The following is a 26,684-nucleotide window of genomic DNA, read 5'->3' as shown; positions in this document are numbered from 1 at the left end:
TAATATCAACTTAATTTCAATAATATACAAAAATCTTGCTCCTGTGTAGCTCCATTCCTCCTCCTCCTTTTGTGCTATTACTGTCCTACAAATTATGCTTCTGTATGTCTTTTAAATCAGATAGAAGAAAAAAGTTATAAAATTAAAAATTATATTTACCTATCTGGCTACCTTTACTGTGCTCTTCTTCAAGTGGATTCAGATTACTGTCTATTGTCCTTTCGTTTCAGCCATTAGTATTTCTTGTATGGCAGATCTGGCAACTAGCTATGTCAGTTTTTGTTTATTTTTTGTTTAATATCTTAACTTCACCTTCATTTTTGAAAAGTAAAGAATTCTTGGTTGACAGTATTACTTTTTCATTACTTTGAATGTCTTCCTATGCCTTTTGGCTTTTATGGTTTCTGATAAGAAATTAACTATTACTTTTATAGAGGATCTCTGTGACAAATCACTTATCTAATGGCCTTTCAGGCTTCTCTATTTTCTTTTCTTTCTTTTTTTTTTTTTTAGGCTTTTCTGTTTTCTGAGTTTATTGTAGTTTTTGAGCTTCTCGAGTAATGAAAAAGTAGTATTTTTCATTTGAGGAATTTTTAGTCATTGTTTATTCAGATACTGTTTTTGCCCTTTTCCCTCCTCTCTCTCTTTGGGGCTCCCATTATGTGTATATTGGCATGCTTAATGGTGTCCCTCAGGCATCCTAGACTCCTGTTTTTTTTCCCTTCTTCATTTGTTTTTCTGTTTTCGGAGTAGATAATCTCAATCTTCAGATCCACTGATTTCTTTCTTCTGCCTACTCAAATCTGCTGCTGAAGACTTCTGGTGAATTTTTTATTTTAGGTAAATTTTTTTACTTTTCAGTTCATTTCTGTTTCACTCTTTTTTATGATTTGTCTATCTATATTTTGTATTTGTGAGACATCCATTTCATACTTTCCTTTAGTTCATTAGACATAGATTTCCTTTAGTTCTTTGAACACGTTTAAGGTGATTTGTAAACATTGCCTAGCAAGTCTGATGTCTGTTTCGTTGGATAGTTTCTACTAACTGCTTTTTGTTTGTTTTCCCATGTGTATGAGCCATTCTTTCTTATATATGTGTTTTTAAGGCTTTTTTGTTGTTGAAAACTACATTTTAAATAATGTGGCAGTTCTGATAATCAGATATTCTCCCCATCCCAGTGCTTGTGGTTGTTAACCATTTGTTGTTCATTGAACTAATAAACAGTTTTTTTTAAACAAATTCTGTATAATCTGTATTCTTTTTTTTTTTTAAAGTTCTTTTTTTTAATTTTTATTTATTTATGATAGTCACACACAGAGAGAGAGAGAGAGAGAGAGAGAGAGAGGCAGAGACACAGGCAGAGGGAGAAGCAGGCCCCATGCACCGGGAGCCCGATGTGGGATTCGATCCCGGGTCTCCAGGATCGCGCCCTGGGCCAAAGGCAGGCGCCAAACCGCTGCGCCACCCAGGGATCCCCTGTATAATCTGTATTCTTTATCATGGGTGGCCACTGAAGTCTACTCAGTTAGCTTAGTGGTCTGGTAGTTCGACAGAGATGTCCTTAAATGCCTGGAATCAGTTGAGTCTCCCAGTCTCAACATTCAGAATGGAATTTTGTAATTTTGCCTCACTCTTCACTTCCTGCTTATGCAGAGCTTCTGGTTAGCCAGAGGTGAGTGGTTAGGGCCTTCTCAGGCCTTTCTTGAGCATATGCACATCCCTGTGCTTACAACTGACCATCTATATTCTCAGGAATATATTACAGCTTTTCTTAGCATCCAGCTTTTATTTTTAAGCTCTTTGGTTAGCTTATTATTTGTCTCAGCTGTTAGCCACTCCCTTGGTCAGCTGCAATATGAAACAATTGCCTCTAATAGTTTTTTGACAAATAACCTTGGGGAAAAGTTTTGTTTTGTTTTTGCATTGGGTGAGCTCTTAGGATAGCTTTGCAGGAAGGTGCCTGAGTGGCTTAGTCAAGTGTCTCACTTTGGCTCAGGTCATGATCCTCCGGTCCTGGGAGCAAGCCCCACATCAGGTTTCCTGCTCATCGGGGAGCCTACTTCTCCCTCTGCCTGACATTCCTCCTGCTTGCATGCTTTCTTGCCCTCTGTGTCAAATAAATAAATAAATAAAATATTTAAATTAGTTTTAGGAGTAGAGTCTTCCAAGAAACCACCAACATGTCAAATAATGACAGTCCTCTGGGAATGGTAATGTAGTAGAGGTGATCCCACCCTCTTGGGCACCCCACCCCCTCCAACCTGGCCTCCACCCCTATATAGCTGCTGGCTATGGTTTTCACTAGGCTTGTGGACTGTTGACTTTTTTTTTTCTTTTTAATTTTATTTAGTTATTCATGAGAGACACATAGGCAGAGAGAGAAACAGACTCCCTGTGGGGACCTTGATGTGGTGGGATTCACGACCTGAGCCAAAGGCAAATGGTCAACTGACTGAACCACCCAGGCGCCCAGGCTATTGACTGGAGTCAATAAAACTGGAGTGGGAGAATGGGAATAGGACAAAATGAAATGTCACAAAGTTTGCTAGTCTTAATCAGGATTTAGCCATCTTCCTTGAATAAATTTTCCATAGATTGAGGCGAGACTTTGGTTAATTTCTCGTTTGGAAAATGTTGACTTTATTTTTGCCATTGTTCTTGTTGGTTTAATGGAGATGATGTTTTTCAAACGTCCTTATTTTGATATTTCTTGCTATGTCTTACTGTTTAGTTTTGAGAGTTCTATTTTAGATTAGAGACTTTGTTAGGTAGTTTGCAGATATTTTCTCCAACTCACTTGTTTTTTAATCCTCTTAACAGGATCTTTCACAGTAAATAAAAGATTTTTGTTTTGATGAAGTCCACTTTATCACATTTTTTCTTTTATGGATCATGCTTTTGGTGTTATTTCTAAGAATTCTTTCTCTAGGTCTAGATCCTGATGATTTCGTTTCTAGCTTGTATAGGATTAATATTTTTACATTTTACATTTAAATCTATAGCATTTTAGATTAACATTGCCATAGAGTGTGAGATTTGTTGATATTCTTTTTTCTTTCTTTATTTTCAGTTACTCCAGCACCAGTTGTTGAGAAGACCTTTTTTTTCCCCATTGAATTACATTTTTTACCTTTGTGAAAAGTCAGCTAGCCATTCCCATGTAGGGCCTTGTGAGGAGGTTATAGAAAATATAGAAGGAATACAAGAGAGTTAATTTTCCTATGTAGGAGGCAATTAGATCCAAAATGTAAAGCCGGTATAACCAAGTTATTTAAAAATCAGATGGGGGACGGCTGGCTAGAGAAGAAGTAGTGGGTAGTGCTGGTTTTCCTAACAAGCTTTATTTGATTCTTGAAATACACATTTGTATAATTTTAATTAAAAACAATACTATAGCATAATGTCAGTGCTTTGCTTGGGGGAAAATTCAAAGCCTTAAATGTCTATATTATTAATTTTGAGATGTTTTTAGTGTGGAAAATTAAAATTAGAATAATGCATGGTACAAAAAAATGTACAACTTCAGAATTCAAAAGCACATACCTCCTTAATGAACTCCTAGTCAATGAAAACATTGCTATAGTTCCTCTGCTCTGTTCCTTTCCAGTCAAACCTCCCCCTTTGTCCTTGGGAGACTACAATGTTACCTTTTATGGTAGTCACCTTTTTGTTTTATATTTTTACTACTATTTGAACTATATATTGTTTTCTTATTAATGAAATGTATATAAATGAGTCTTGGCATTCCCAGCATTGTTTGTGAGATTCATTTCTATTTTTTCATGACTATAGTTCATTCAATTTCATTGCTGTGCAGGCATACCTCATTTAATTGCACTTTGTTGAGCTTTGCAAATAGTGTGGATTTTTTGTTTTTTGTTTTGCTTTTGTGTGTGTGTATGTGTGGTTTTTTGCTGTTTTTTTTTTTTTTTTTTTTTTTTTACAAATTTAAGGTTTGTGGCAACCCTGTATCTAGTAAGTCTGTTGGCACCATTTTTCCAACAGCTCTTGCAGCATTGCTCACTTCATGTCTTTTTGGTAATTCTTGCAACATTTCAAACTTACTAATTATATTTCTTATGGTGATCTGTAATCAGTAATTTTATAATTTTTGATGTTACTATTAAAATTATTTTGGGGTGCCACAAACCACAGCCATATAAGATGGCAAACTTAAATATTGTGCGTGTTCTGACTGCTCCACTGACTGGCTGTTCCCCCATCTCTCTCCTTTGACTTGGGCCTCCCTCTTCCGTGAGACACAACAATATTGAAAGTAGGCCTATTAATAACCCTACAATGGCTTCTGAGTTTTTAAGTGAGAGGAGAAGTTGTACGTGTCTCTATTTTTTTTTTTTTAAATTATGATAGTCACACACACACAGAGAGAGGCAGAGACACAGGCAGAGGGAGAAGCAGGCTCCATGCACCGGGAGCCCGACGTGGGATTCGATCCCAGGTCTCCAGGATCGCGCCCTGGGCCAAAGGCAGGCGGCAAACCGCTGTGCCACCCAGGGATCCCTTTAAGATTTTTTTTATTCATGAGAGACACACAGAGAGAGGCAGAGACATAGAGGGAGAAGCAGGCTCCCTGTGGGGAGCCCAATGCAGGTCTCAATCCCAGGACCCCAGGATCTCGACTTGGGCCAAAGGCAGATGCTCAACCACTGAGCCACCCAAGTGCCCCACACATCTCTTACTTTAAATCAGAAGCTTAAAAATTATTATTATTATTTTTTTAAATTTTATTTTATGATAGTCACAGAGAGAGAGAGAGAGAGAGGCAGAGACACAGGCAGAGGGAGAAGCAGGCTCCATGCACCGGGAGCCCGATGTGGGATTCGATCCCGGGTCTCCAGGATCATGCCCTGGGCCAAAGGCAGGTGCCAAACCGCTGCGCCACCCAGGGATCCCCAGAAGCTTAAAAATTATTAAGCTTAGTAAGGAAAGCACATCAAAGGCTGAGATAAGGCCAAAGGCTAGGCCTCTTAAAACAGTCAAGGTGGTGAATGCAAAGGAAAAGTTCTTGAAGGAAATTAAAAGTGCTACACATGAACCTATGAATTATGAGAAAGTGAAACAGCCTTATTGCTGATTTAGGGAAAGTTTCAGTGGTCTGGATAGAAGATCAAACCAGCCACAATATTCCCATAAGCCATAGCTTAATCCAGAGCAAGGCCCTAACTCTTCAATTCCGTAAAGACTAACAGAGGTGAGAAGACTGCCGAAGAACTGTTTGAAGCTGGCAGAGTTTGGTTTATGAGGTTTAATGAAAGAACCTTCTTTAGAACATAAATGGGCAAGGTGAAGCAGCAAGTTATTCAGAAGGCATACAGCTAAGATAATTAACAAAGGTGGCTACACTAAACATTTTTAATGTAGACAAAGCAGCTTTCTATTGGAAGAAGATGCCATGTAGGACTTTCATAGTTAGGAAAAGCCAGTGCTTGGCTTCAAACCTTCAAAGGGCTGGCTGATGCAGCTGGTGACTTTAGGTTGAAGCCAGTGCTCATTTACCATTCCAAAAGTCTTAGGGCCCTTAAGAATTGCACTGAATCTACTCTGCCTGTGCTGTATAAATGGAATAACAAAGCCTGATTGACAGCATATTTTTTAATAATATGTCTCACTGATTATTTTAAGCCTACTGTTCAGACCTACTGCTTAGAAAAAGATTCCCTTGTAAATATTACTGCTCACTGACAGTGTTCACTGACAAAGATGTACAGTGAGGTAAAAGTTGTTTTCATGCCTGCTAACCCAATATCCATTCTGCAGCCCGTGGTTCAAGGAGTAAATTCAAGTTTCACGACTTCTTATTAAGATGTACATTTTGTAAGACTGTAGCTGCCATACATAGGGATTCCTCTGATAGATGTGGACCAAAGTAAGTTGAAAACCTGGATTCACCATTCTAGATGCCATTAACATAATTTATGAAAAGTGGTCAAGATAAAAACATGTACAGGAATTTGGAAAAAGTTGAATTCAGTCCTCATAGATGACTTGGAGGGGCTCAGGACTTCAATGGAGGCAGTAACTGCAGATGTGGTGGAAATAGCAAGAAAACCAACGGAAGATGTGACTGGATGGCTGCAGTCTCTTCATAAAGTTTGAATAGTTTGAATGGATGAAGAATTCAAGGATGAGCAAAGAAAAAAAGTGCTTTTTTCAGATGGAATCTACTCCTGCTGATGCTGTGAAGACAGCTGAAATGACAACAAAGGATATACATAATACAAACACTTAGTTGATAAAGCAACAACAGGGTTTGAGAGGATTTGGCTCCAATTTTGAAAAAAGTTCTATGGGTAAAATGTTATCAAACAGCACCAGATACTACAGAGAAATAGTTCATGAAAGGAAGAGTCCATAGATGTGACAAAGTTCATTGTTGTCTTATTTTAAGAAATTGCCACAACCCCCTAATCTTTATGATTCACCACCCTGATTAGTTAGCAGTCATAAGCATTGAGGCAAGGGTGCCTGGGTGGCTCAGTTGGTTTAAGTGTCTGCTTTTAGCTCAGGTCACGATCCCAGGATCTTGGGATCAAGCCCCACATCGGGCTCCCTGCTTGGCAGGGAGCCTGCTTCTCTCTCGTTCTCTCTCTCTCCTACCCCCCTGCTTGTTCTCTCTGACAAAATCTTTTTATTTTTTTTTATTTTTTTTATTTATGATAGTCACAGAGAGAGAGAGAGGCAGAGACATAGGCAGAGGGAGAAGCAGGCTCCATGCACCGGGAGCCCGATGTGGGATTCGATCCCGGGTCTCCAGGATCACGCCCTGGGCCAAAGGCAGACGCCAAACCGCTGTGCCACCCAGGGATCCCTGACAAAATCTTTAAAACAAAAACATTGAGGCAAGAGCAGCAAAAAGATTATGACTTGCTGATAACCCAGAAAATGGTTAGCCTTTTTTTAGCAATAAAATCTTTTAAAATTAAGGTTTGTAATTTTTAAAAGACATGATGGTATTGCATACTTAATAAACTGCAATATAGTGTAAACACAACTTTTATACGCACTGGGAAACCAGAAATTCATCTGATTGCTTTATTACAATTTTCCTTTATTGTAGCAGTCTGGAACCATACCCATATCTCTCAGGTATGCCTGTACAGTATAGTACATTATATGAATAGCCCACAATTTACTCATTCTGTTACTGATAGGAATTTGGATTGTCTCTACTTGGTAGGCTTTTCTGAAAAATGCTGCTTTGTATTTCCTTGTACGAGTCTCCTAGTACACACAGGCACAGATTTATATTTGGTAAATATCTGGGAGTTTAATAGCTTGGTTTTAGAGTGTATTTGTGTTTAATTTCAGAAGATTAAAAAAATTTTTTTCCCGAAAGTGTTTTGTGACAATTTACAGTCTCATCAGCACTTTTGTACTGCATCTTTAACATCTTCACCAACATTTTGTACTGTTAATCTTTAATTTTAGTCATTTTAGTGGATGTGTAGTGGTTTTATTTCCCGTTTCCCTAATTCCAAATGTAATTGAACCTTTTCATACATTTGCTAAGTTTTATAAATATTTGAAAAGAATGTGTGTTCTGTAGGTTTTTGGGTACAGTATTTATATGGGTCGTCAGTTTTATTAAGCATGTTGTTTAAAACTTCTGTATCCTCACCAATTTAGATGCAGCATGTTGATTCAATTAGAGATGTATTAAAATCTGTTACGATGTTGTCTTTCTTGTGTTGCTGCCCATTTTTGCAAATTTAGAATTGTTTAATGTTTCTGATGAGTTGAACGTTTTATCATCATTATTTCTCCTTGTGTTTGGTAATGCTCTTTGCAATCTACCTTAACTGATAGTAATATTGGCTACATGGGCTTTGTAGTTAGCATTTGGGTGGTCTCCCCTCAACTTTTTTTTTTAGATTTTTTTTTTAAGATTTTATTTATTTATTCATGAGAGACAGAGAGAGAGGCAGAGACATAGGCAGAGGGAGGAGCAAGCTCCATGCAGGAAGCCTGATGACGTGGGACTCAATCCTGGGTTTCCAGGACCACACCCCTGGCCAAAGGCAGCGCTATTGCTGAGCCACCCGGGCTGCCCTTTTTTTAAGATTTTATTTATTTATTTGACATAGAGAAAGAGCATAAGCAGGAGGAACAGCAGGCAGAGGGAGAGGGAGAAGCAGGCTTCCGCTGAAGGGGGAGCCTGATGTGGGGCTCTATCCCAAGATCCTGGGATCATGACCTGAGCTGAAAGGTAGACACTTAACCCACTGAGCCAGCCATGTGCCCCACCCCCCAACCTTTATTTTGAAATTTTCTAAAAAAATAAAATAAAATTTTCTGTGCCTTTTTGTACCATAACTATTTCATGTATCCACCATATCATTGTTTTTCTTTCAATCTGATCTTTCAGTATGATCTTCATATTTTAATTATAAAGTTTATTTAGATTTTATATAATTGTTGATGTATCGCGGCCTAAATATACAATCTAATATGCTTTCTATATATTCTTTTGTGTTCTTTTTCTCACCTTTCTTGTTGTCTTTTTGGATTAAGTAGTTTTATTCTCTCCTTCCCCTGTCGTTTTTTTTAAACTCTGTTTTGTCTGCTACCCCCAAGTCTCATTTTTATCTGAAAATATCTTTTTTTATTCACCTTCATTTTGAATGTTAGTATCGCTGTATAAAGAAGATGTTGCTCTAGTATGTCCCATTTTTTTCTGATGATGTCAGCCATTACTTGTATTGTCATTTCCTAAATGTAGCCATTTTTCTCTGACTGATCTCAAGGTTTTGTCTTCGGCCTTTCAAGGCTTGACAGTGATATGTAGAAATGGTTTATCCTACTTGGGTTTGTTGAGATTCTTGGATCTGTAAATTAATGTTTCCTATCGTCTGAGTTTTTTGGCTGTTATTTCTTCAACAAACATTATTTTGAACCTTTTTTATTCTTTCCTGTTGCTTCTTGTATGTCCATGTTCATTTGGGCTATATTTATGTTGAATTGCCTGGTGCTGGTGTGAGACTGTTAATTTTTTTCATCTATTTTACTTTGTGTTCTCTGGACAGCTTTATTGCCGTATTTCAAGCTTACTGATTGTTGTGCTACCTCTCATCACCCCCTTCTGTTGATTTTTTTTTTTAATGATTGATTGATTGATTCATTCATTCATTCATGAGAGACACAGGCAGAGGGAGAAGCAGGCTCCACACAAGGCGCTGCGCCCAATGTGGGACTCAATCCAGGACCCTGGGATCACATCTTGAGCTGAAGGCAGATGCTCAACCGCTGAGCCACCCAGGTGTCCCTGAATTTATTTCAGTTATTTTACCTTTCAGCTTTCTTTTTCATAGTCTCTATCAATTCTTTGACTTTATTTTCTTTTAATATTATAGTATAGTTAAAATAGCCGCTTTGAATCTATATGCTAACCCTTTAAAATTCAGGGTACTCAGGGTCAATATCAATTGGCTCCCCCTTTTTCCTCAGTATGGTATAATTTTTGCTTGAAAACTGGACATTATGAATATGTTTTAGTGATGTTAGTTTCTATTAATGTTCTTCTGGGAATTGTTGGGTGAAATTTATAGTCTGATTTTTATGCTTGCCCTGTGATTTTCTAGCTTTTAGGGATTCCACTAATTTCCTGGACTTGGGTTCTGTCCTCTGGCACTTCAGCATTCTAAGGCTTCAGCTTCCTGTTGCCCAAAATATGCACACTTGAGTAATTCACCCTTTTGAAAAAGCATCAGTAGTACAGCTCTGTTTTTCAAGTGTAAAATTACTAGCTCCTGCTAACTTTTTCCCCTTCATCCCTTCAGTTCTCTGTGCATACATAGTTTATCAGCCATCCACTGATAGGGGCAAAGTTTATTTTTATTTTCATTTTTTTAAAGATTTTACTTATTCATTCACAACAGACACAGAAAGAGAGAGGCAGAGACACAGGCAGAGGGAGAAGCAGGCTCCATGCAGGGAGCCTGACGTGGGACTTGATCCGGGGTCTCCAGGATCGCACCCCGGGCTGAAGACAGTGCCAAACCGCTGGGCCACCGGGGCTGCCCTGGGACAAAGTTTATACTGAGAATTTTCATTTGACTGCTTCTCTGGTTCTCTCACTGCCATGTTCTCTCATTTAAATTTTCAGCTGCCTTTCCAGGCCTAAATTCTGAGTCCTATGGTGATACCTTTTTCCAGAGATGATTTTTGTTTGCTTGTACCACACCTGGGGTCTCCAGCAGCCTGGGATTACTTTAATTAAATTTTAGGGATTAAAGTTTTTTTGTTTGTTCACCTAAATAATCTTTAGGTACATGCAATGACTTGTTTCCTTCTGGCTCACTAGAGTTTAGTCCTTTGGGGTCTCACCTCAAATAATGGGCAACATTCAGTATGGTTCCCACCATTTCTGAACCTTGCATTCCCCTTTTGGTTCCATTAACTCTGTAACAATGTCAGAAATCCATTTCTCACCTGCCCCATCTAGATTGGCAAAAATCCCCAAGGAAAAAGCATCCTTGGATGCTGGTTAGTTTTTGTTTTTGTTTTTTTTTAAGATTTTATTTGAGAAAGAGAAGAGTGAGCACAAGTTGGGGGTGGGAGAGGAATGGTGGAGAAAGAGGAAGAAGCAGACTCTCCACTGAGCAGGAAGCCTGATGAGGGGCTCAGGCTCAATCCCAGGACTCTGGGATCATGACCTGAGCCAAAGGCAGCCACTTAACCAACCAAGGTGCCCCATGGTGCTGGGTTTGTATCTGGTAGGTTTCCATCCTTTTTTAGACCTTGACCTGGTCCTTCTTTACTGCTGTGTCAGCTTTTTGGTGCCTTCAGAGTGATTGTTTTTAATATTTTGTTCAGTTTCTCTAGTAGGTATCAAAGGGGATTGATAAGCATTTACTGTTCTGCTACTACTACAGTTATTTCAAGAATGTTTGGATTCATAAGTGCATATGATTCATTGTGATAATGTTTATATCTCTTGGCTTGGGTTTTTTCTGTGGTGACTTCATTCCTAAATAAGTTAGGAAGTGGCAGAGATGGCCACTGGCTGCTCCAACATACATAATTCTCATAGCTGTTACTTCTAATGATGAGTGTACCTTTCCTAATACTTGGAATATCCTGAGAAGGATTTTTAATTTGCCTCTCTGGCCTACATTCTCATCCGTGAACAAATTACTGTGGCTACCTGAGGAATTCTCATCAGCCTGGGTATCACTTGTTCATCCCTCAGTCCAGGGCCCTGTGATTGCCACCACTGTAACAGTTGAGTTAGAGTGTTTTATTAATGGGCAATCAGAATATCATATTCTGTATATTGGCAAGTTGAACACCAATAAAAAATAAATTTATTATTAAAAACATAAATAGGAAAAAGAATATTAGATAAGATAGCAGATTTTTATGTAATAGTGTTCATAGATTTTTGGAATATCCTGAAAAATTTCATTAAATCGTTGAATCTAGTAAAGCTGTCTAGCAACAGAATTTCACAAAAAATAATAGTTGGCTCGTGACATGATTTGAAAAAATGATTTTGCTCAGTTTATATGTGTCTTGAGATTGACAAACTGACAGGATGTTTTGTAGAGTCACTGCTAATAAAACAGTAAAAGAGACTTTTTTTATGTCTCTTTTTCCCTTGCCTTCATAATTGAGATCTAGACCAATTATTAATCTAAAATAACTTGTTAGCTATTGCTGTGTAACAGATTACAGCTTGGTGGTTTAAAACACATTATTAAAACAAGTCTGTGAGTCAGCTCAGCATTATTTCTGGTCTTGGTTAGGCTCATTTATGAGTCTCTATTTAGCAGTGTAGGAGGATGGCTTTGCTGCTCTAGGCTGGGTTCTCTAGGATGGCCTGTGGAATATTTGGGCTCTCATTATCCTCCAGCAGATTAGACTGGACTTGTTCTTATGGTGGTGGCAGGATTCTAAGGGCAGAAGTATGCAGGGTCTCTTGAGGTGTAGCTCAGAATTTGCAAACTGACATGCGTTGCATTCTATTGGTCTTTCTTAAAAGGAAACCTGGAGTTAAAGAGTAGAGGAAAACATTACCTCTTGATGGGAGAAACTGCAGAGCCTCATTGCCAAATGCATGGATAATGGGGTAGTTTGAAATTGGAGTTATTTTTGCAGACATATTTTTTATTCATGCTGTAAAATTAATTTTCTATGTTCTAGATTGAGCACTATTATATATTTCAGTAGGAACTGTGTTTGAGTATAGAAGTTTAGGCAAGTATAAATTAAATACATCAATCTGTTTGGAGGCCCAGATGACTCTAGTTACACATGTTTTGTAAGATACATCTGATGATATATTGGAAGCATTGTTCATGCATTGAATTACCAATTGTAATTGTAGTACCATTGGTAGGTGTTGAAAGATGATACATACAAAGATCAAGATAGATTAACAGGGATTGAGTCTGCCCTCCATCTGTTAAGCCTAAGACACCAGAACTATATAAGAAACAACAGTTTTCAGATATCAGATAGGCAAACACCGAGGATGAACCCTAAGGGAAGGGAAACAGATGAGGTAAAACCTCCAATACTCCGAGTATTGGAGAGAGTCTTTTTTCTGGGTGTTTATTTTTTAAATGGTGCTAAAAAAAAAAACCGTTAAATTTACTATCTTAACCATTTTTAGTGTACAGTTCAGTAGTGTTAAGGATATTCACATTGTTATGCAGCAGATCTCTGGAACTTTTTATTTTGCAAAACTGAAACTCTGTACCCATTAAATTCTAATTTTATCACCCCTCACTTCCAAGCTTTGGTAACAACCTTTTCACTTTTTTTCCCCCCTCTGATTTTGACTATAAATACTTCATATGAATGGACTCATACAGTGTTTATCCTTTTGTGATTGGCTTATTTTACTTAACATAATGTTCTCAAGATTCACCCTTAATGTAGCTTGTGGTTGGATTTCCTTATTTTTAAAGGCTGCATAGTATTCCATTCCAATGTTCCATGTATATACCACATTTTCTTTATTCCTCTGTTGATGAACTTCAGCTTGTTTCTGCCATTTGGCTATTGTGAATAATGCTGCAATGAGCATGGGTATGTAAATCTGTCTTTGAGATACCACTTAGAATTAATTCTTTTGGATATATGCCAGGACTGGTATTGATAGATCATAGGGCAATTCTATTTATAATTTGTTTATATATTTATTTATTCATTTGAGAGAGTGCACATGAGCAAGCAGGGGGAAGGGCAGAAGAAGGGGGGAAGCAGAGTCCCCACTGAGCTTGGAGCCTCACATGGGGCTTAATCTCAGCACTCTGAAATCATGACCTAAGAGTCAGGATGTTTAATCAACTGAGTCACCCAGACATTCCTGAAAATTAGATTTTCATAATCTTGTTTTCCGTATTGGTCATTATTAGTATACAGAAATGCAACTAATCTTCACATGATGATATTCTGAAATTTTGCTGAAATCATTTAGTTAATTTTTTTAACAGTCTTTAAGATTTTCTACATAAAAAATCATGTTATTTGCAAACAGATAATTTTATTTCTTCCTTTCCAATTTGGAGATCATTCATTTCCTTTTTCCTATGTTTGCTCTATTACTTCAGTACCATATTGAGTAGAAATAGCAAGAGCAGGTATACTTGAGGTGCCAGGCTGGCAAAGTTGGTGGAGTGTACAACTCTTGATCTTGTCGTTGTGAGTTAGAGCCCCACATTAGGTGTAGGAATTACTTAAAAATATTTTTTTTTTTAAAAAAAAGCCATCCTTACTTTCTTAATCTTTGAGGAAAAGCTTTCCATCTTTCACTATTGAGTATGTTAGCTGTAAGCATTTCCCAGACAGTTTTTCTTACATTGAAGTAGTTTTCTTCTATTCTTAGTTTGTTGAGTGTTTCTGTCATTAAAAGATATTGGATGTTGATAAATGCATTTTTTGCACCAATTGAGATGATCATGTGGTTTCTATCCCTCATTCTGTTAATATGGTATATTACATTGATTTTCATTATAAATCCACCTTGATCAGTGTGTAGAATTCTTTTAATGTGCTATTAAGTTTGATTTTTAGTATTTTGAGGATTTTTGCTAAGTATTCATCAGGTATATTGATCTGTAGTTTTCTGATTGTGTCCCAGTACTCACCTAAACAGTACCCCAGTTTTTTATACTTTTCAGGTATGGATTTAAAAAGTACTTCCTATCAAACTTCATTATAAATTCTCCTTTAAAAAATATGTTTACAGTGATCTAGTTTGATTCTCTGGGGGAACAAATGCAATTAAAAGGCCTTTTTTTCTTGGACTTTGAAATCTAACTGAACAGAGCAAGATAAAAAAAGAATGAAAGTCAGAGTTAGTTACTGTCTTTGTGTGGTGTTAGTGTATTGTGGTAAAGTATACATATAATATTTAACATTTTAAGCATTTTAAAGTATAGGTAAGTGGCATTAAGTGCATTCACATTGTTGTGCAAACATGTATATCCTTTGTATTAGTCTGCTAGGGCTGCAATAACTTGGTGGTTTAAACAACAGAAATTTATTTTCTCACAGTTCTGGAAGCTAGAAGTTGAAGATTATGGTATGGTGTTAGGTTTGTTTGAGGCTTTTCTCCTCAAGATTTTCTTTTATTTCCTCATGCATTTCCTCTGTGCCTGCATCCTTGGTGCCTTTTTCTTAATAAGGACACTACTCATATTAAATTAGGGCCCCGTCCTTATGTCCTCATTTGACCTCAGGTAACCTTTATGAAGGCCCTTTCTCCAAATAAACACCTTTTATGTAGTACTTCGAATTTATTTCTTGGAGAACCTGACGTCATCAGTATATTCATTTATTATTCCTCTGAAAATTACCACAAACTAGGTGGCTTAAAAAGAACAAACTTACTCCAACAGTTATAAAAGCCAGAAGTCTGAAATCAGTATCACTGGACAGAAATCAAGGTGTCAGCAGGGTTATTCTCTCCAGAAATTCAAGGGAGAATCCATCCCTTGCTTCTTGCAATTCTGGTGGCTACTGACATTCCTGACTATAGCTGCAATCTTCAAGGCCAGTGTTTTCAAATCTCTCTCTACTCTGTCTTCGCCTTTTCTGTGTATAGTCAAATTTCTCCATCCCCTCTGTATAAGAATACATGTGGTTGTACTTAGGGCCCACCACCCAGATAATCCAGGATAATCTCTCCATCTCAAAATTTTTAATGTAAACATATCTGTAAAGACTTTTCTTTTGGGGGGAGGGGTCATATAAGGTAATATTCACAGGTTCTAGGAATTAGGATGTAGATTCTCTTGCAGGGCCGCTTTTTTCATCCTTTCACACTCAGCAATTCATGGTAGATATTTGGTGCTCTCATTTGATTTGTAGTTTAGCTTGCAGTAGGTCACAATATCCAGTTCTGGGTCTGTAAATACTGGTGGCAGTGGGTGGCCGAAGAGAATATTCTCATCTCTTCTAGACGTTATACAGAGAATTCCAGGTCTTTGGTTCTTCGTGTGTGGTCCTGGAAATAGCATCACCTTAGGAACTTAATAGAAGTGGAAATCATTGGACTCCAACTTAGAACTACCCAGGAACTCTGAGGGTGGGGACTAACAGTCTGTATATAACAAGGTGTCCAGGCGATGCTAATGTGTGCTCAAGTTTGAGAAACACTTTTCTAGGTTATTGACATTATTAGTATTAATACCATATTCACCTTTTTCTCCAACTCTTTTCTGCTTAAGTCTAATACTTCAATGAGTCTAGGATTTATAGGCCACAAACTTTATTTTCTGTAGGGATGCAAACGTGTAGTACCAAAATCTTGGTATTGATGATCAGTGAAATTAATTCAGCTCGATAAAAGTTTGCACTGGGCTGATTTTTGTCAGTTGTATTTTTACTCAGATGTAGTAATTTCATAAAGTAATGTTACTAGATTCAGAAGTGATAGGAATTTTTTTTTTTTTTAGTCCTGGAAATGTGAATTAAACTCATTAGCCTGAATTTTACTTATTTATTTTCTAAATCTCTGTAAATTTTGGGATACAGCACAAAATTTCTAATGTTTCATTCAGCCTATATTGCTGTACTTTTACTCTGTGCCACCTACTGACAATGCTGAAATGAATTGAATGAATTCTTTTCCTCGGTGTGTCCACACTGTATGTAGTTTAGAAAACACATAAGTAAACAGTTGATAATAGAGCCATCACCAGTTGCTATAGCAATTGAGAAACACCATAGCTGAACAAATTGAAGAAGGATCTTTCAGGGTGACTAAGCTAAATATTGCAAAACTAGTAAAAAAAAAAAAGGTGTTAGCAAAGTTAGAGAGAAGGTAGGTGTAGTTCACCATGTGAAGCAGTGTGAAAACTGAGAGGACATAGGGGCTGTTCTGGGAGTTGAAGGGGTTTAGTATTAGAAACTTAGAGTGAATGGAAGAGTAAAGATTGGGGATAATAAGAATGAGATCATTGATTAGTACTGTTGAAGGACTTGAGGCATAGATGTAACATCCTCAGGATAGCTATTGCAAAGTGATTACTTACACGATTCTGGGAAAAATAAATATGAGATGATAGTCTGGAAATAGAATAGTTATAGCAATCTAGGTGACAATGGCAAGTAGGTATGATGGTACCATTTTTTGGAAATAATTCAAAAGAGTAACAAGCCCGATTAAGGTTGGGGAAGGGGAGATGTGTAGAGTACAGGATAAGACATACTGAGAATTTGTGGAATGTAATAAAATTAAGGGTAGGTAATTTTTCAAGTAAATTTTCAGTGAAATGTTGGGGTAGCTGTTATGTTATACTAGGTTGTGGATTAAATTGAGGAAGCAGGAGAGTACCAGTATGTACTATCCTCTAGATAAGGTCTCTGGCATTTAGTAAATATTTAATCATTGTTAACCATTATTATACTTAGTATATACTTTTATGCCATCTTATACTGTGTTTTTTTCCTTGTACTTTTGGTATATATGTAGTAGTGTTAGATAAATATCTAGATAGAAGTGTGTGTTTTATTAACATACTGGCTTTAATTATTGCTATGCTATTAAAATTAATAAAAATAAGTTATAATTTTTTAAAGAGCTAGAAAATTTGTTTCTCATTTGATTAGGTTATTGTTCATAAAAAAAATTAAATTTCCTAAAAATTTTAAATGGTCATGTTTTAGTTGAAACACTTTTTCCAGTAGCTCTTATGTTACAATAATTTGATTTGCAGTTTTTAATTTAAAAGAGTAAGTGTATCATAGATGTATTCGTTCCAGACACACAAAACTAAATGATGGTCTTTACATGTATTCTTTCAGGTTTGAGTTAATTTCGAATGAGATTGTTTTTGCAACGAGATGTTAATAAGACAAAATCTAGGTAAGTAGAAGACTACTTTGTTAAATGTTACCTATTGAAGTAGGGAATAATACAAAAGACTTAAGTTTTAAAAATGTGCCTTCAAGCTCAGAATTAATGAGTTTTTCAATAAAATTTTGAAATATGAAGAATTGACTTTTTTATATACTTGCTCCAGTTGATTTGGTGGGAGTAACAATAGAACTATCAAACTGTGGAACTAGATTCCTAGTTTTCCTTCTTTTACGTTGAGTTTAACTTAAGTATATGGTTTCCAGTGACTATTAAACTTTTTAGAAAATTAGGTTGGTGCTTGGTTTAGCTATTCAGAAACCAGTTCAGTAAGAAATTTGCTCTATCCTTCAATGTTCTCTTAGTGGATTATAGTGCTTGAGTAGTTTTTGCCTTTGTGAATTTTACTTTCTTATTTCTGTTAATGAAGCTCTTTTATAAATTGATTAATTTGGCCAAATTATGACTTCTTTATGTTAATACAAGGTTCAGAATTGTAAATAATTGTTTTGCCATTTTTCTTATGAGTATCTCTGCTGAATGACTTTTCTAATTTAGCATTCTGATTTACTTTAAATTTTTTAAGACTTTATTGTCTTTCAGGAAATTGAATTGTGATTATGCACTTTTTTGGTCTGATATGTGAAGGACGAGTTTTTAATAATATAAACTGTTGAGTTGTTAGAAAGTTAGATTTGCTATCTTTTGGTAAGTGAACATGGTTTCAGGATATAAACAGATTAAAAAGAATACTTAGATAAATTGTAGTTAACTTGGTCCTTCTCTAATCTAACCAGACGTTTCAGCTGTCAGAAACTTGCTGCTCTCAAAGGTTTAAAAAAAAAAAAAAAGGCTAGAATGAAAAGTAGTTGAGTAATATGCAGTTAGTGTATTCTCAAGAAGTGGTTTAGGCATAATTTGATGAAGGAGAGTTGTGCTTTTATTGCTATTATATAATAATATTTGTAGTGGTAGTGTGAAGAATATTTATTGTGCTCTACTCTATGTTTTGTTAACTGCTTCTCATGCCTTGATAATCTTTATAGTACTTTCTGTAAGGTAGGTTCTTCTGTGTAGAAAATTGTTATTTTTTGGCTTTATAGTTAGTGAGCTATTTTCTTTAGGAAGAGTACATTATCTTCACAGAATTTTTTTTTTATCTTCACAGAATTTAGTGTAAGGAACAGTTGTCTATATATCTTCTTGTAAGGAAGAAAGAGCTAGACTTCTGTACTTAACATCTTATGGAGATTTTGTTTGCTAGTTGAATATACAGTGTTAGAACCTTTATTCTGATTTCTTGTAAGTCAGATGTTGCTTAAGGGATGACATTGGTTTAACTTATTCTGACCTTATACCACAATTATGCAATTTTTTCTTTTTTAATAAGATAATTTACATTTTTACATAAATTAAGTTGTAATTTATGTATGGTAAAATTTAAAGTATAGAACTGAATGAGGTTTTTACATATATGTTCACACATGTAACAACCGTAGAGATCAAAATGTAGGACATTTTCATTGCTCAGAAAGTTTCTTATATTCTTTCCTTTCCAGTCGAATAGTCTTTTCCCCAAGGTAAGCATCTTTCTGAATTTTATCAGCAGAGCTTAGTTTTGCCTGTTCTTGAATTTTATCTTTATAGGATGATATCATATGGACTTTTTATATGTGGCATTTTTTTAGTCAACATAGTATTTTTGAGTTTCCTCCATGTTATTGTATCAGTAGTTTTTATTGCTGAGTACTATTTCATTGTACAACTGTGCTACAAATTTTTTTAATGTATTTTCTTTAATTTCCTTTATTGGATCCTCCAACTCTCTGACCTCACTTGCCAGCATTCTGCCCTGCTTTCCTTCCTCTAGTTGTCCCCTTTTTTGTTCTACCAATACCTGCACAATTACATGTAAGCCCCATAACACGGCATACAATGGTCTCACTGCAGATATTCCAGAATGCCTAGAATTATCTGAATAAACTATATTTGATGTTTCATATATTTAGTTTTTGTCCGAATTATATGTTGTCACTCTTCCCCAGCCCCTTACCTCCCCAACTGTCATTGTTCTTCCTCCTGGTCATTGGCTTATCTCCTGAAATAGTCCATCTCCAGCATTATCTTTTCCTTTGAGCCAGACTGGCCATACGGCAATAGAATGTTTTCTTTACTGGACAGTGAGCTCTTTGAAAAAGGTAGATATCATCAATGTCTTACTTATCTTAGTAGCACAGTGCCAGAGTACTGTGTGTACTTAGTGAATGTTTGTAAAACAGAACAATAAACAGAATTCTCTCTCATCAACTAGGGATTCAGAATACAGGCTGGAATGGGATGAGGACATTGGTGCTTCAGTTGCTTTTGGGCTGTGGGAAAAGCCAATGAGGACAATACAGAAGCAGTGTTATAGAATTTTGAAAAGAGCAACAAAATATCCCCTAAGTCGTCTTTGAATCCATTTGAAAGAAATGGCTAGTAATGTTCTTAGTTAAGACCTTAAGGAAAACTGTGTTGATTTTGATTACTCTTTCCAAATGAAGGCATTAATCCATGTTATGGAAATTAGAATGTTTGCTACTAATGATACTCTTTTTGTGAGTTTGTACTAGTTATTTCTTTAAAGATTTTAAAAGATGTATTAGATTAATACAAGTAGAAGATTAAGAAGATTGGTCACATCTATAAAGAAATTTTTTCTCATTTTCCTGAGGGTAAAAAAATATTGGAGAAGAGAAGGAAATTGAATCATAGTCTGGAATTGTGATAACATTTTTGAGTTTTATAGCTTAGGAAGCTTGCTGTTTGATGAAAAATATTTTAAAAATCTTGTTTTATCACTGTACATCTGTGGTATATGAATAATGTACTTAAGAAATTTTTAAAATATTTTAAAGTATTTTATACTAGTTTTTTTTCTTCCATATTTGAAATTCGGCTGGTTGGATTGGCCATTGTAGTCACCTAGGGGATTTTTATGCCTTCTAGCAAGTCCAAAGCAAGAAGAAATTCTTCCCCACTGGGATCAATTTGTTGCTTTTCCTCTCTGCAGCTTCTGCCATAAAGGTTGAATACAGAGTTGGACATTGACCCCATCTCATGCTGTTTCTTCTGATCCCTACAAGAATTTTCTTAGACATAGATACTTATCAAATGTAGAACTTCAGTTATTTGTTTTATTTCATCACGGATGTGAAGTATGTTTAGTTTTATTGTTGATAAAATTTGAGTATTCAGAGAAATATAACCTTGAGGTTGCTTGATTTAACGTGTATTTGAAATATTTTAGGCTAGTTTCTCTTCTCAGAGGCTGGTAGGTATACCTCAGTTTCAGACTCTTCGTCTTCATTCTTCAATATTTTATAAAGTCAGAAGCTGCTTTTTTCATTTTGCAGAGTCCTTGAATCCAAGGATTTGAAGTTCCTTATGAATATTTATATTAGCTAATTTCCTTAATTTTCAAATTAAGCTCTCAGTGCTTCACTCTCTTTATGAGGAATGTAGATGTGCTGCCCTTTGTTGCAATGTGAAAAATACTTTTAAATTAATAAAAATATTTGTTCTTCATCCTAGATGAGATTGCACAATGTACATTTGACCTTTTTCAAATATATTGTCAAGTAGTATTTAGTATTTTTGAAATTATATTTTTATAAAGTCACATATGCTTATTTATGTATAAGCAAATAGTACAAAGATATTAAGAATAAGTAAAACTCTCCTCTCTCAGCACTATACTACCCATAAATTATCAGAAATAACTGATATATTTTGCATCTTTTTCCGTTTGCTGGCATATCTTGGATGTTTTTCATATATGGATTACATTTAATTGTTTCCTTGTTGATAAAGATATTTGGGTAAATCTCAGGGTTTTTTGCTTGTATATGCAGTGCTGCAATAAATATTCTTTACTACGTTATTGGAATTGTGTGAGAATGTCGGTAAGATAATTTGTAGCATTAGATTGCTGGGTCAGTTTATATGTGGACTTTAATTTCTGATAATGCAAAATTGCAATGAGATTATATCACTTAGTATTTTATTAGCAATGTTTTTTAGAGTATTAAATATTATATATATTTGCTATGTATATGTAATACTAAATATTAACTTGTGTTTTAATAACCATGGCAGTCTAATCAATGAAAAGTGGTATTTATTGGTGAATTTTTTTTAATTATAAGGATTTTAAATTTCCAAGTCTTTTGAGAAAGCAAAATCAATGCAGTGCAAATTGGAACATCCAATTAATGAATTTAACAACAAACCAAAGTAGTTTTGTTACAGAATTAACCCATTTATTATAGGCTAGCAATGTTTCAAATGGTGGAGCTTCTACTGGTCTTTGGTCTCCTCCAGTCATCTGATGGCAGACTTCAATGTGAGGGCAGAAATGGTGTTGTAGTTGTAGGCCCAGGCAGCACTGGCTGCCGTTTTCATATAGGAACCACAATGCCAGATCTTCACAGCTTGTCTTTTTTAAAATTATTTATTTATTTATTTATTTATTTATTTACTTACTTACTTACTTACTTACTTACTTACGATAGTCATACAGAGAGAGAGAGAGAGGGGCAGAGACACAGGCAGAGGGAGAAGCAGGCTCCATTCACCGGGAGCCTGACGTGGGATCGCGCCCTGGGCCAAAGGCAGGCGCCAAACCGCTGCGCCACCCAGGGATCCCCACAGCTTGTCTTTTCATCTTGGTTTTGCCACAGAAGGAGCAAGTGTACTTGTCATCTGGCTTATTTCACTCTTTCTCACCATTTCCTGAGGGAAGCACCATAACAGGTCCTGTATTTACCCGGGATTCTGACTTTCTTGGTGTGTTTAACTGTATTGCTGCAACTTAGGTCTGAGCCTAGAGAGCTGGTGTGTTTCTTTAATTGTGAGAGTCCTCTTAGATTTGCAGTGTCACCTTCATCATAACCTAATTCTTTTGAAGACTATATAATTGGGACAAATTTTCCTCCTTTATGGTTAAATCCACCAATTAACATACCTTTGTGTGTTATGTACTGCATTTAGTTATTTAATATTGGATAATCAGATTGTTTGTCTTTGTTCTCTTTATTCCTTCGTGCTGCTTATTTAGAAAGCATATTTCTTTGTGGTGGATTTCTTTGTAATTTACTACAAACTCTAATGTTAGTGTAGTCTGTAAATAAAAATAAAAGCTATTACTAAGTATTAGGGTAATTAAGTCTAGATTAATAACATGCTGCTCACAGGTTGTCTCTTACAACTCAAGCTTTAGAAAACTTTCCTTCTTTGTATGTTTTTTTCTTCTTTACCTCCCTTAGCATGTGTGATAAGCTGTAATTACTAGTCTCAGTTCTAGCTTTTCTATAATTCTAGAAATTACTAAATTTAAGACCTGAAAAAAGAGCTGGGAAAATCCTTAACATATTATGGTGGCTTTCTTTGAGTTATTTTTAAGGATTTAGATACTGCCTTCCTTTGGGCTTATTTTTTGGGTAGTATTTTCCAGTGTGATGTCTTTTCATTTCTATCTCCCTTTGTCTACATCTCTTAAAACTCATCGTTAGTTTCACTTTGTTGTTTCATTTGTCTAAAAGGCTAAATAGGCTACATTGATTTGTTTTGAAGCTGTGCTATTTTTCCAAAGAAAGCTTCATCTAGACGTGTATTTGTTATAACAATTTCTACTCAAATCTGATGTGGTTTTCAACTTAACAGTTAAAGGCTAAGTGGCAAATGTCATTCTAATAAATAAACAGGGAACCATAAACTGCTCTGTCAAGTGAAAGAATTTTATTTTTGCTATACAGTTAACCCTCTGTAGTAGGTCTAAACTATAAAAAAAGGTCCTAAATAAAACAAGGTATTCAGTAAGCCTTTATTGAAACATCATGTTCTGGGCAGCCCGGGTGGCTCAGTGGTTTAGGCTGCCTTCAGCCCGGGGTGTGATCCTGGAGACCCGGGATCGAGTCCCATGTCAGGCTCCTTGCATGGAGCCTGCTTCTCCCTCTGCCTGTGTCTCTGCCTCTCTCTCTCTGTGTCTCTCATGAATAAACAAATAAATAAAATATTAAAAAAAAAAGAAAAAAGAAACATGTTCTAGGCACTATGCTATATGTTAAATATACACTCATTGGTAATTAGAATTCTCAGTGTCATATAGCTAATTATGTTATAACTCGTGGACAGAATACTGTCAGGTATATACAGGGAAGGGAATTTTGAAGCGAGAGATCAGGAAAGGCTTTGTTGAAGGAAGGTGATGTTTGAGTTGGGCTCTGAAGAAAAGAATTAGAATTTTGATTATAGGATGACCTCGGGAAAATGTGGACAAAGGGAGTGTGAACTAAGTCTTACTTTAATTTCTAGAAATTATTTTGTAAAATAGTTTCATTTAATTGGATGTCTGTGTTGTCAAAATTACTGGCTTTTTTTTTTTTTTTTTTTTTTTTTTTAAGTAGGCTCCAGCCCTAGCATCGAGCCCAGCATGGGGCTTGAACTCACAACCCTGAGATCAAAGACCTGAGCTGAGATCAAGTGTCGGGTGCCTAACCGACTGATCCACCCAGGTGCCCCATTACTGGCATTTTCTTAAGTGTACTAAAGTTTCTAATTTACTGTAGTTTAGGAAGTCATTGAATGGTTTCCTTGTTCTGTTTTTGAAACTTTTTAACAACTAATTTTGAACCCATCAAGAAATAAATTATACTGTGAAAGACTCCATAATGATCATTGATTTACATATTATACTATTGTACTTAAGAGTGTGAGGCTTATAAATAATTAAAGACAACTTGAAGTCAGGTAGATAATTGCAGACAAAATTAGAACCTGAGTCTTTGAACCTCTGATCTTTTGTTCTTTTGAGATGACTGACCATAAAAGCAGATATTTGCAATGGTTTAGGGTCTTCCAGCCAGACTGGGGACTCTGGGTGTATATGTCATATGATCAGTGGTCAGTAAATACTTGTTTAAGATTTTGATTTATTCAGTGTTTTCTGAACTGGTTATTGTAGCTACATTGGTTTTAGCTCATATCTGATACTAGTTATTAGTATGAAGAGGAAGGATGACTAAATATGTAAGTATAATAAGATGGGATTAATGTTGTGATAGTTTGTGTTCTTGGATGGCAATGACCATGTCTGTTTTATTTATTAAGATGTAAGAACTGAATGTATGGGCACCTGGGTAGCTAAGTCAGTTAAGTGGCTGCCTTCAGCTCGGGTCATGATTTCAGGATCCTGGGATCGATCCCTGAGTGTCTGGCTCCCTGCTTGGCAGAGTCTGCTTCTCCCTCTGCCCCTCCCTTCACTTGCTCTCTCAGTCTCTCTTTCTTTTTCTCTCTCAAATAAAAAAAGCAAACAAACACTGAGTATGGACTTGACTGTCAATGAGCATTTAATAAAGATTTATTGAATGAAAATATCCCAAGGACTCCCAGAAGTGACATTTAAACTAAAACTTAGAAGAACTGTTAATGATTTATCTAGATAAAATTTAGGGAAGGACTATTGTTAGCAGAAGAAATAGCATGTGGAAGGATGAGAGGAAAGAGGAGGAGAAGATTGGTGGAACTGAAAGAAATGTGATATGTCTTGAGTGTGGAGTTCTACAAGGAGTGAGGAGAGGGGAGTGGCTAGTGTCAAGAGAGAAGAGGGAGGGACTCTTGGGTGGCTTAGTGGTTGAGCACCTGCCTTCTGTTCAGGGAGTGAACCTGGGGTCCTGGGATCAAGGCCCACATCAGGCTCCCCACAGGGAGCCTGCTTCTCCCTCTGCCTGCTTCTCTGCCTCTCTCTCTCTGTGTCTCTCATGAATAAATAAATAAAATATTAAAAAAGAGAAGAGGGAGAGTAAGTCTTGAGGTATTTTATTGGGGTTTTAGAAACCATTTTATTTGTTTATTTAAGAGTTTATTTCTTCATGAGAGACACAGAGAGAGATGCAGAGACACAGGCAGAGGGAAAAGCAGGCTCCATGCAGGGAGCCCGACGTGGGACTCGATCCCGAGGCTCCAGGATCACACCCTGGGCTGAAGGCAGGTGCTAAACCGCTGAGCCACCCAGAGATCCCCTAGAAACCTTTTTAAAGTGTTTGGATTAACAATAATAAGAGATCATTAAAGGAGTTAAAATGTGAGGGAATGATGTGATCATATCTGTGTTTTAGAAAAACATTTAATTAAAATGTGGAGAACAGATTGCAGGAGAAGCTAGATTGGATTCAGGATGACCTGACTTTAGAGTGGTAGTGGTGGGGATAAAAAAGACAAAGATTATTGAAAAATGCTTGTTCCATATGGATTTATGAGTTGCTGTTTTTATTACAGTTTTGGCCTCTCTTTACTCTTAATTAAACAAGATTTAATACTATTGATGGATAAATAATTGTACTACTAATAACAAAAGTCTTAACAAAGATATTTGAGTACCTGAGAGAATTTTAAATGTGTTAAGTCTTGGATTTCCATGAATATTGTCTAATACATACTAGTTGAATATGAATTCTGATAGTATTTGATGAGGAGACATTTTCTAGTTTGAGTAACAAAGTTTGGGTTAAGACTTTAGGGGAATCATGATTCAGAAAATCATTTGGGAGGGTTTGCGTGGGGAAAAAAAATCATTTGTAGGAAAAGAATATATGAGTAGGACCTTGCCCACCTTGTTCCCCCATTGTATACTCACCATCTAGAACAGTTCTTGTTACAGACATAATGTATTTGTTGAATAATCAGTCAGGGTTTACATAAAATATTTAATATCTAACCAATTTTATTTTTAGTCAAATGACAGAGTGGCAGACAAGTTGGTTTTTCCAATTTAAATGATTATACTTTTAAGTAATATTCCCCCTTTTAAATTACCCTGTAACCATTCATACTTATGCTGATTTCCTTCTACATTCTTCCCTCTCAACACTGCTTAATAATGCCTTTTTATAACTTGTTTCCCTCTCCAATCCCTAATCCCTTGTAACCAATAATGTTTGCCATTTCTATAATTTTTTCATTTCATGTGATGGAATTATACAGTAGACAACGTTTTGGTATTGACTTTTTTCAGTCACCACAATTCCCTCAAGATTCATCCAAGTTGTATACATTGATTAGTTTATTCCTTTTTATTGCTGAGTACTATTTTATGTTGTCAGCGTATCATAATTTAACTGTTCATCTACGGGAGAACAAATGTCTGGGTCATTTCCATTTTGGGTCTATTATGAATATAGCTAATATGAACATTTGAGTACAAGTTGATGTGTAAACATCAGTTTTCGTTTCCCTAGAATAAATGCCCCAGAGTGTAATCGCTGAGTGCATATGCTAGTTACATGTTTAGGTTTAATAGAAAGGCCAAATTGTT

At 36.1% G+C, this 26,684-nt stretch overlaps 1 protein-coding gene across 4 annotated transcripts in view; it reads left to right on the top strand.

The window, feature by feature from the left end:
• The window catches only part of ZNF644 (zinc finger protein 644), a 106,575-nt gene that overhangs the window by 16,729 nt on the left and 63,162 nt on the right, over nt 1–26,684 (top strand). For all 4 annotated transcript variants that reach the window (XM_055340300.1, XM_055340299.1, XM_055340302.1 and 1 more), the window contains one exon: nt 17,281–17,341. In XM_055340300.1, coding sequence (XP_055196275.1) covers nt 17,298–17,341 — 44 coding nt within the window. In that variant the 5' untranslated portion in view covers nt 17,281–17,297. The remainder of the gene's footprint in view (nt 1–17,280; nt 17,342–26,684) is intronic.

This window comes from Nyctereutes procyonoides, unplaced genomic scaffold (genome assembly GCF_905146905.1).
Source record: "Nyctereutes procyonoides isolate TBG_1078 unplaced genomic scaffold, NYPRO_anot_genome, whole genome shotgun sequence".
NCBI classification, from domain to species: domain Eukaryota; kingdom Metazoa; phylum Chordata; class Mammalia; order Carnivora; family Canidae; genus Nyctereutes; species Nyctereutes procyonoides.
Note: the sequence above shows the minus strand (reverse complement) of the source record. Positions and strands in the feature narration are given on the sequence as shown.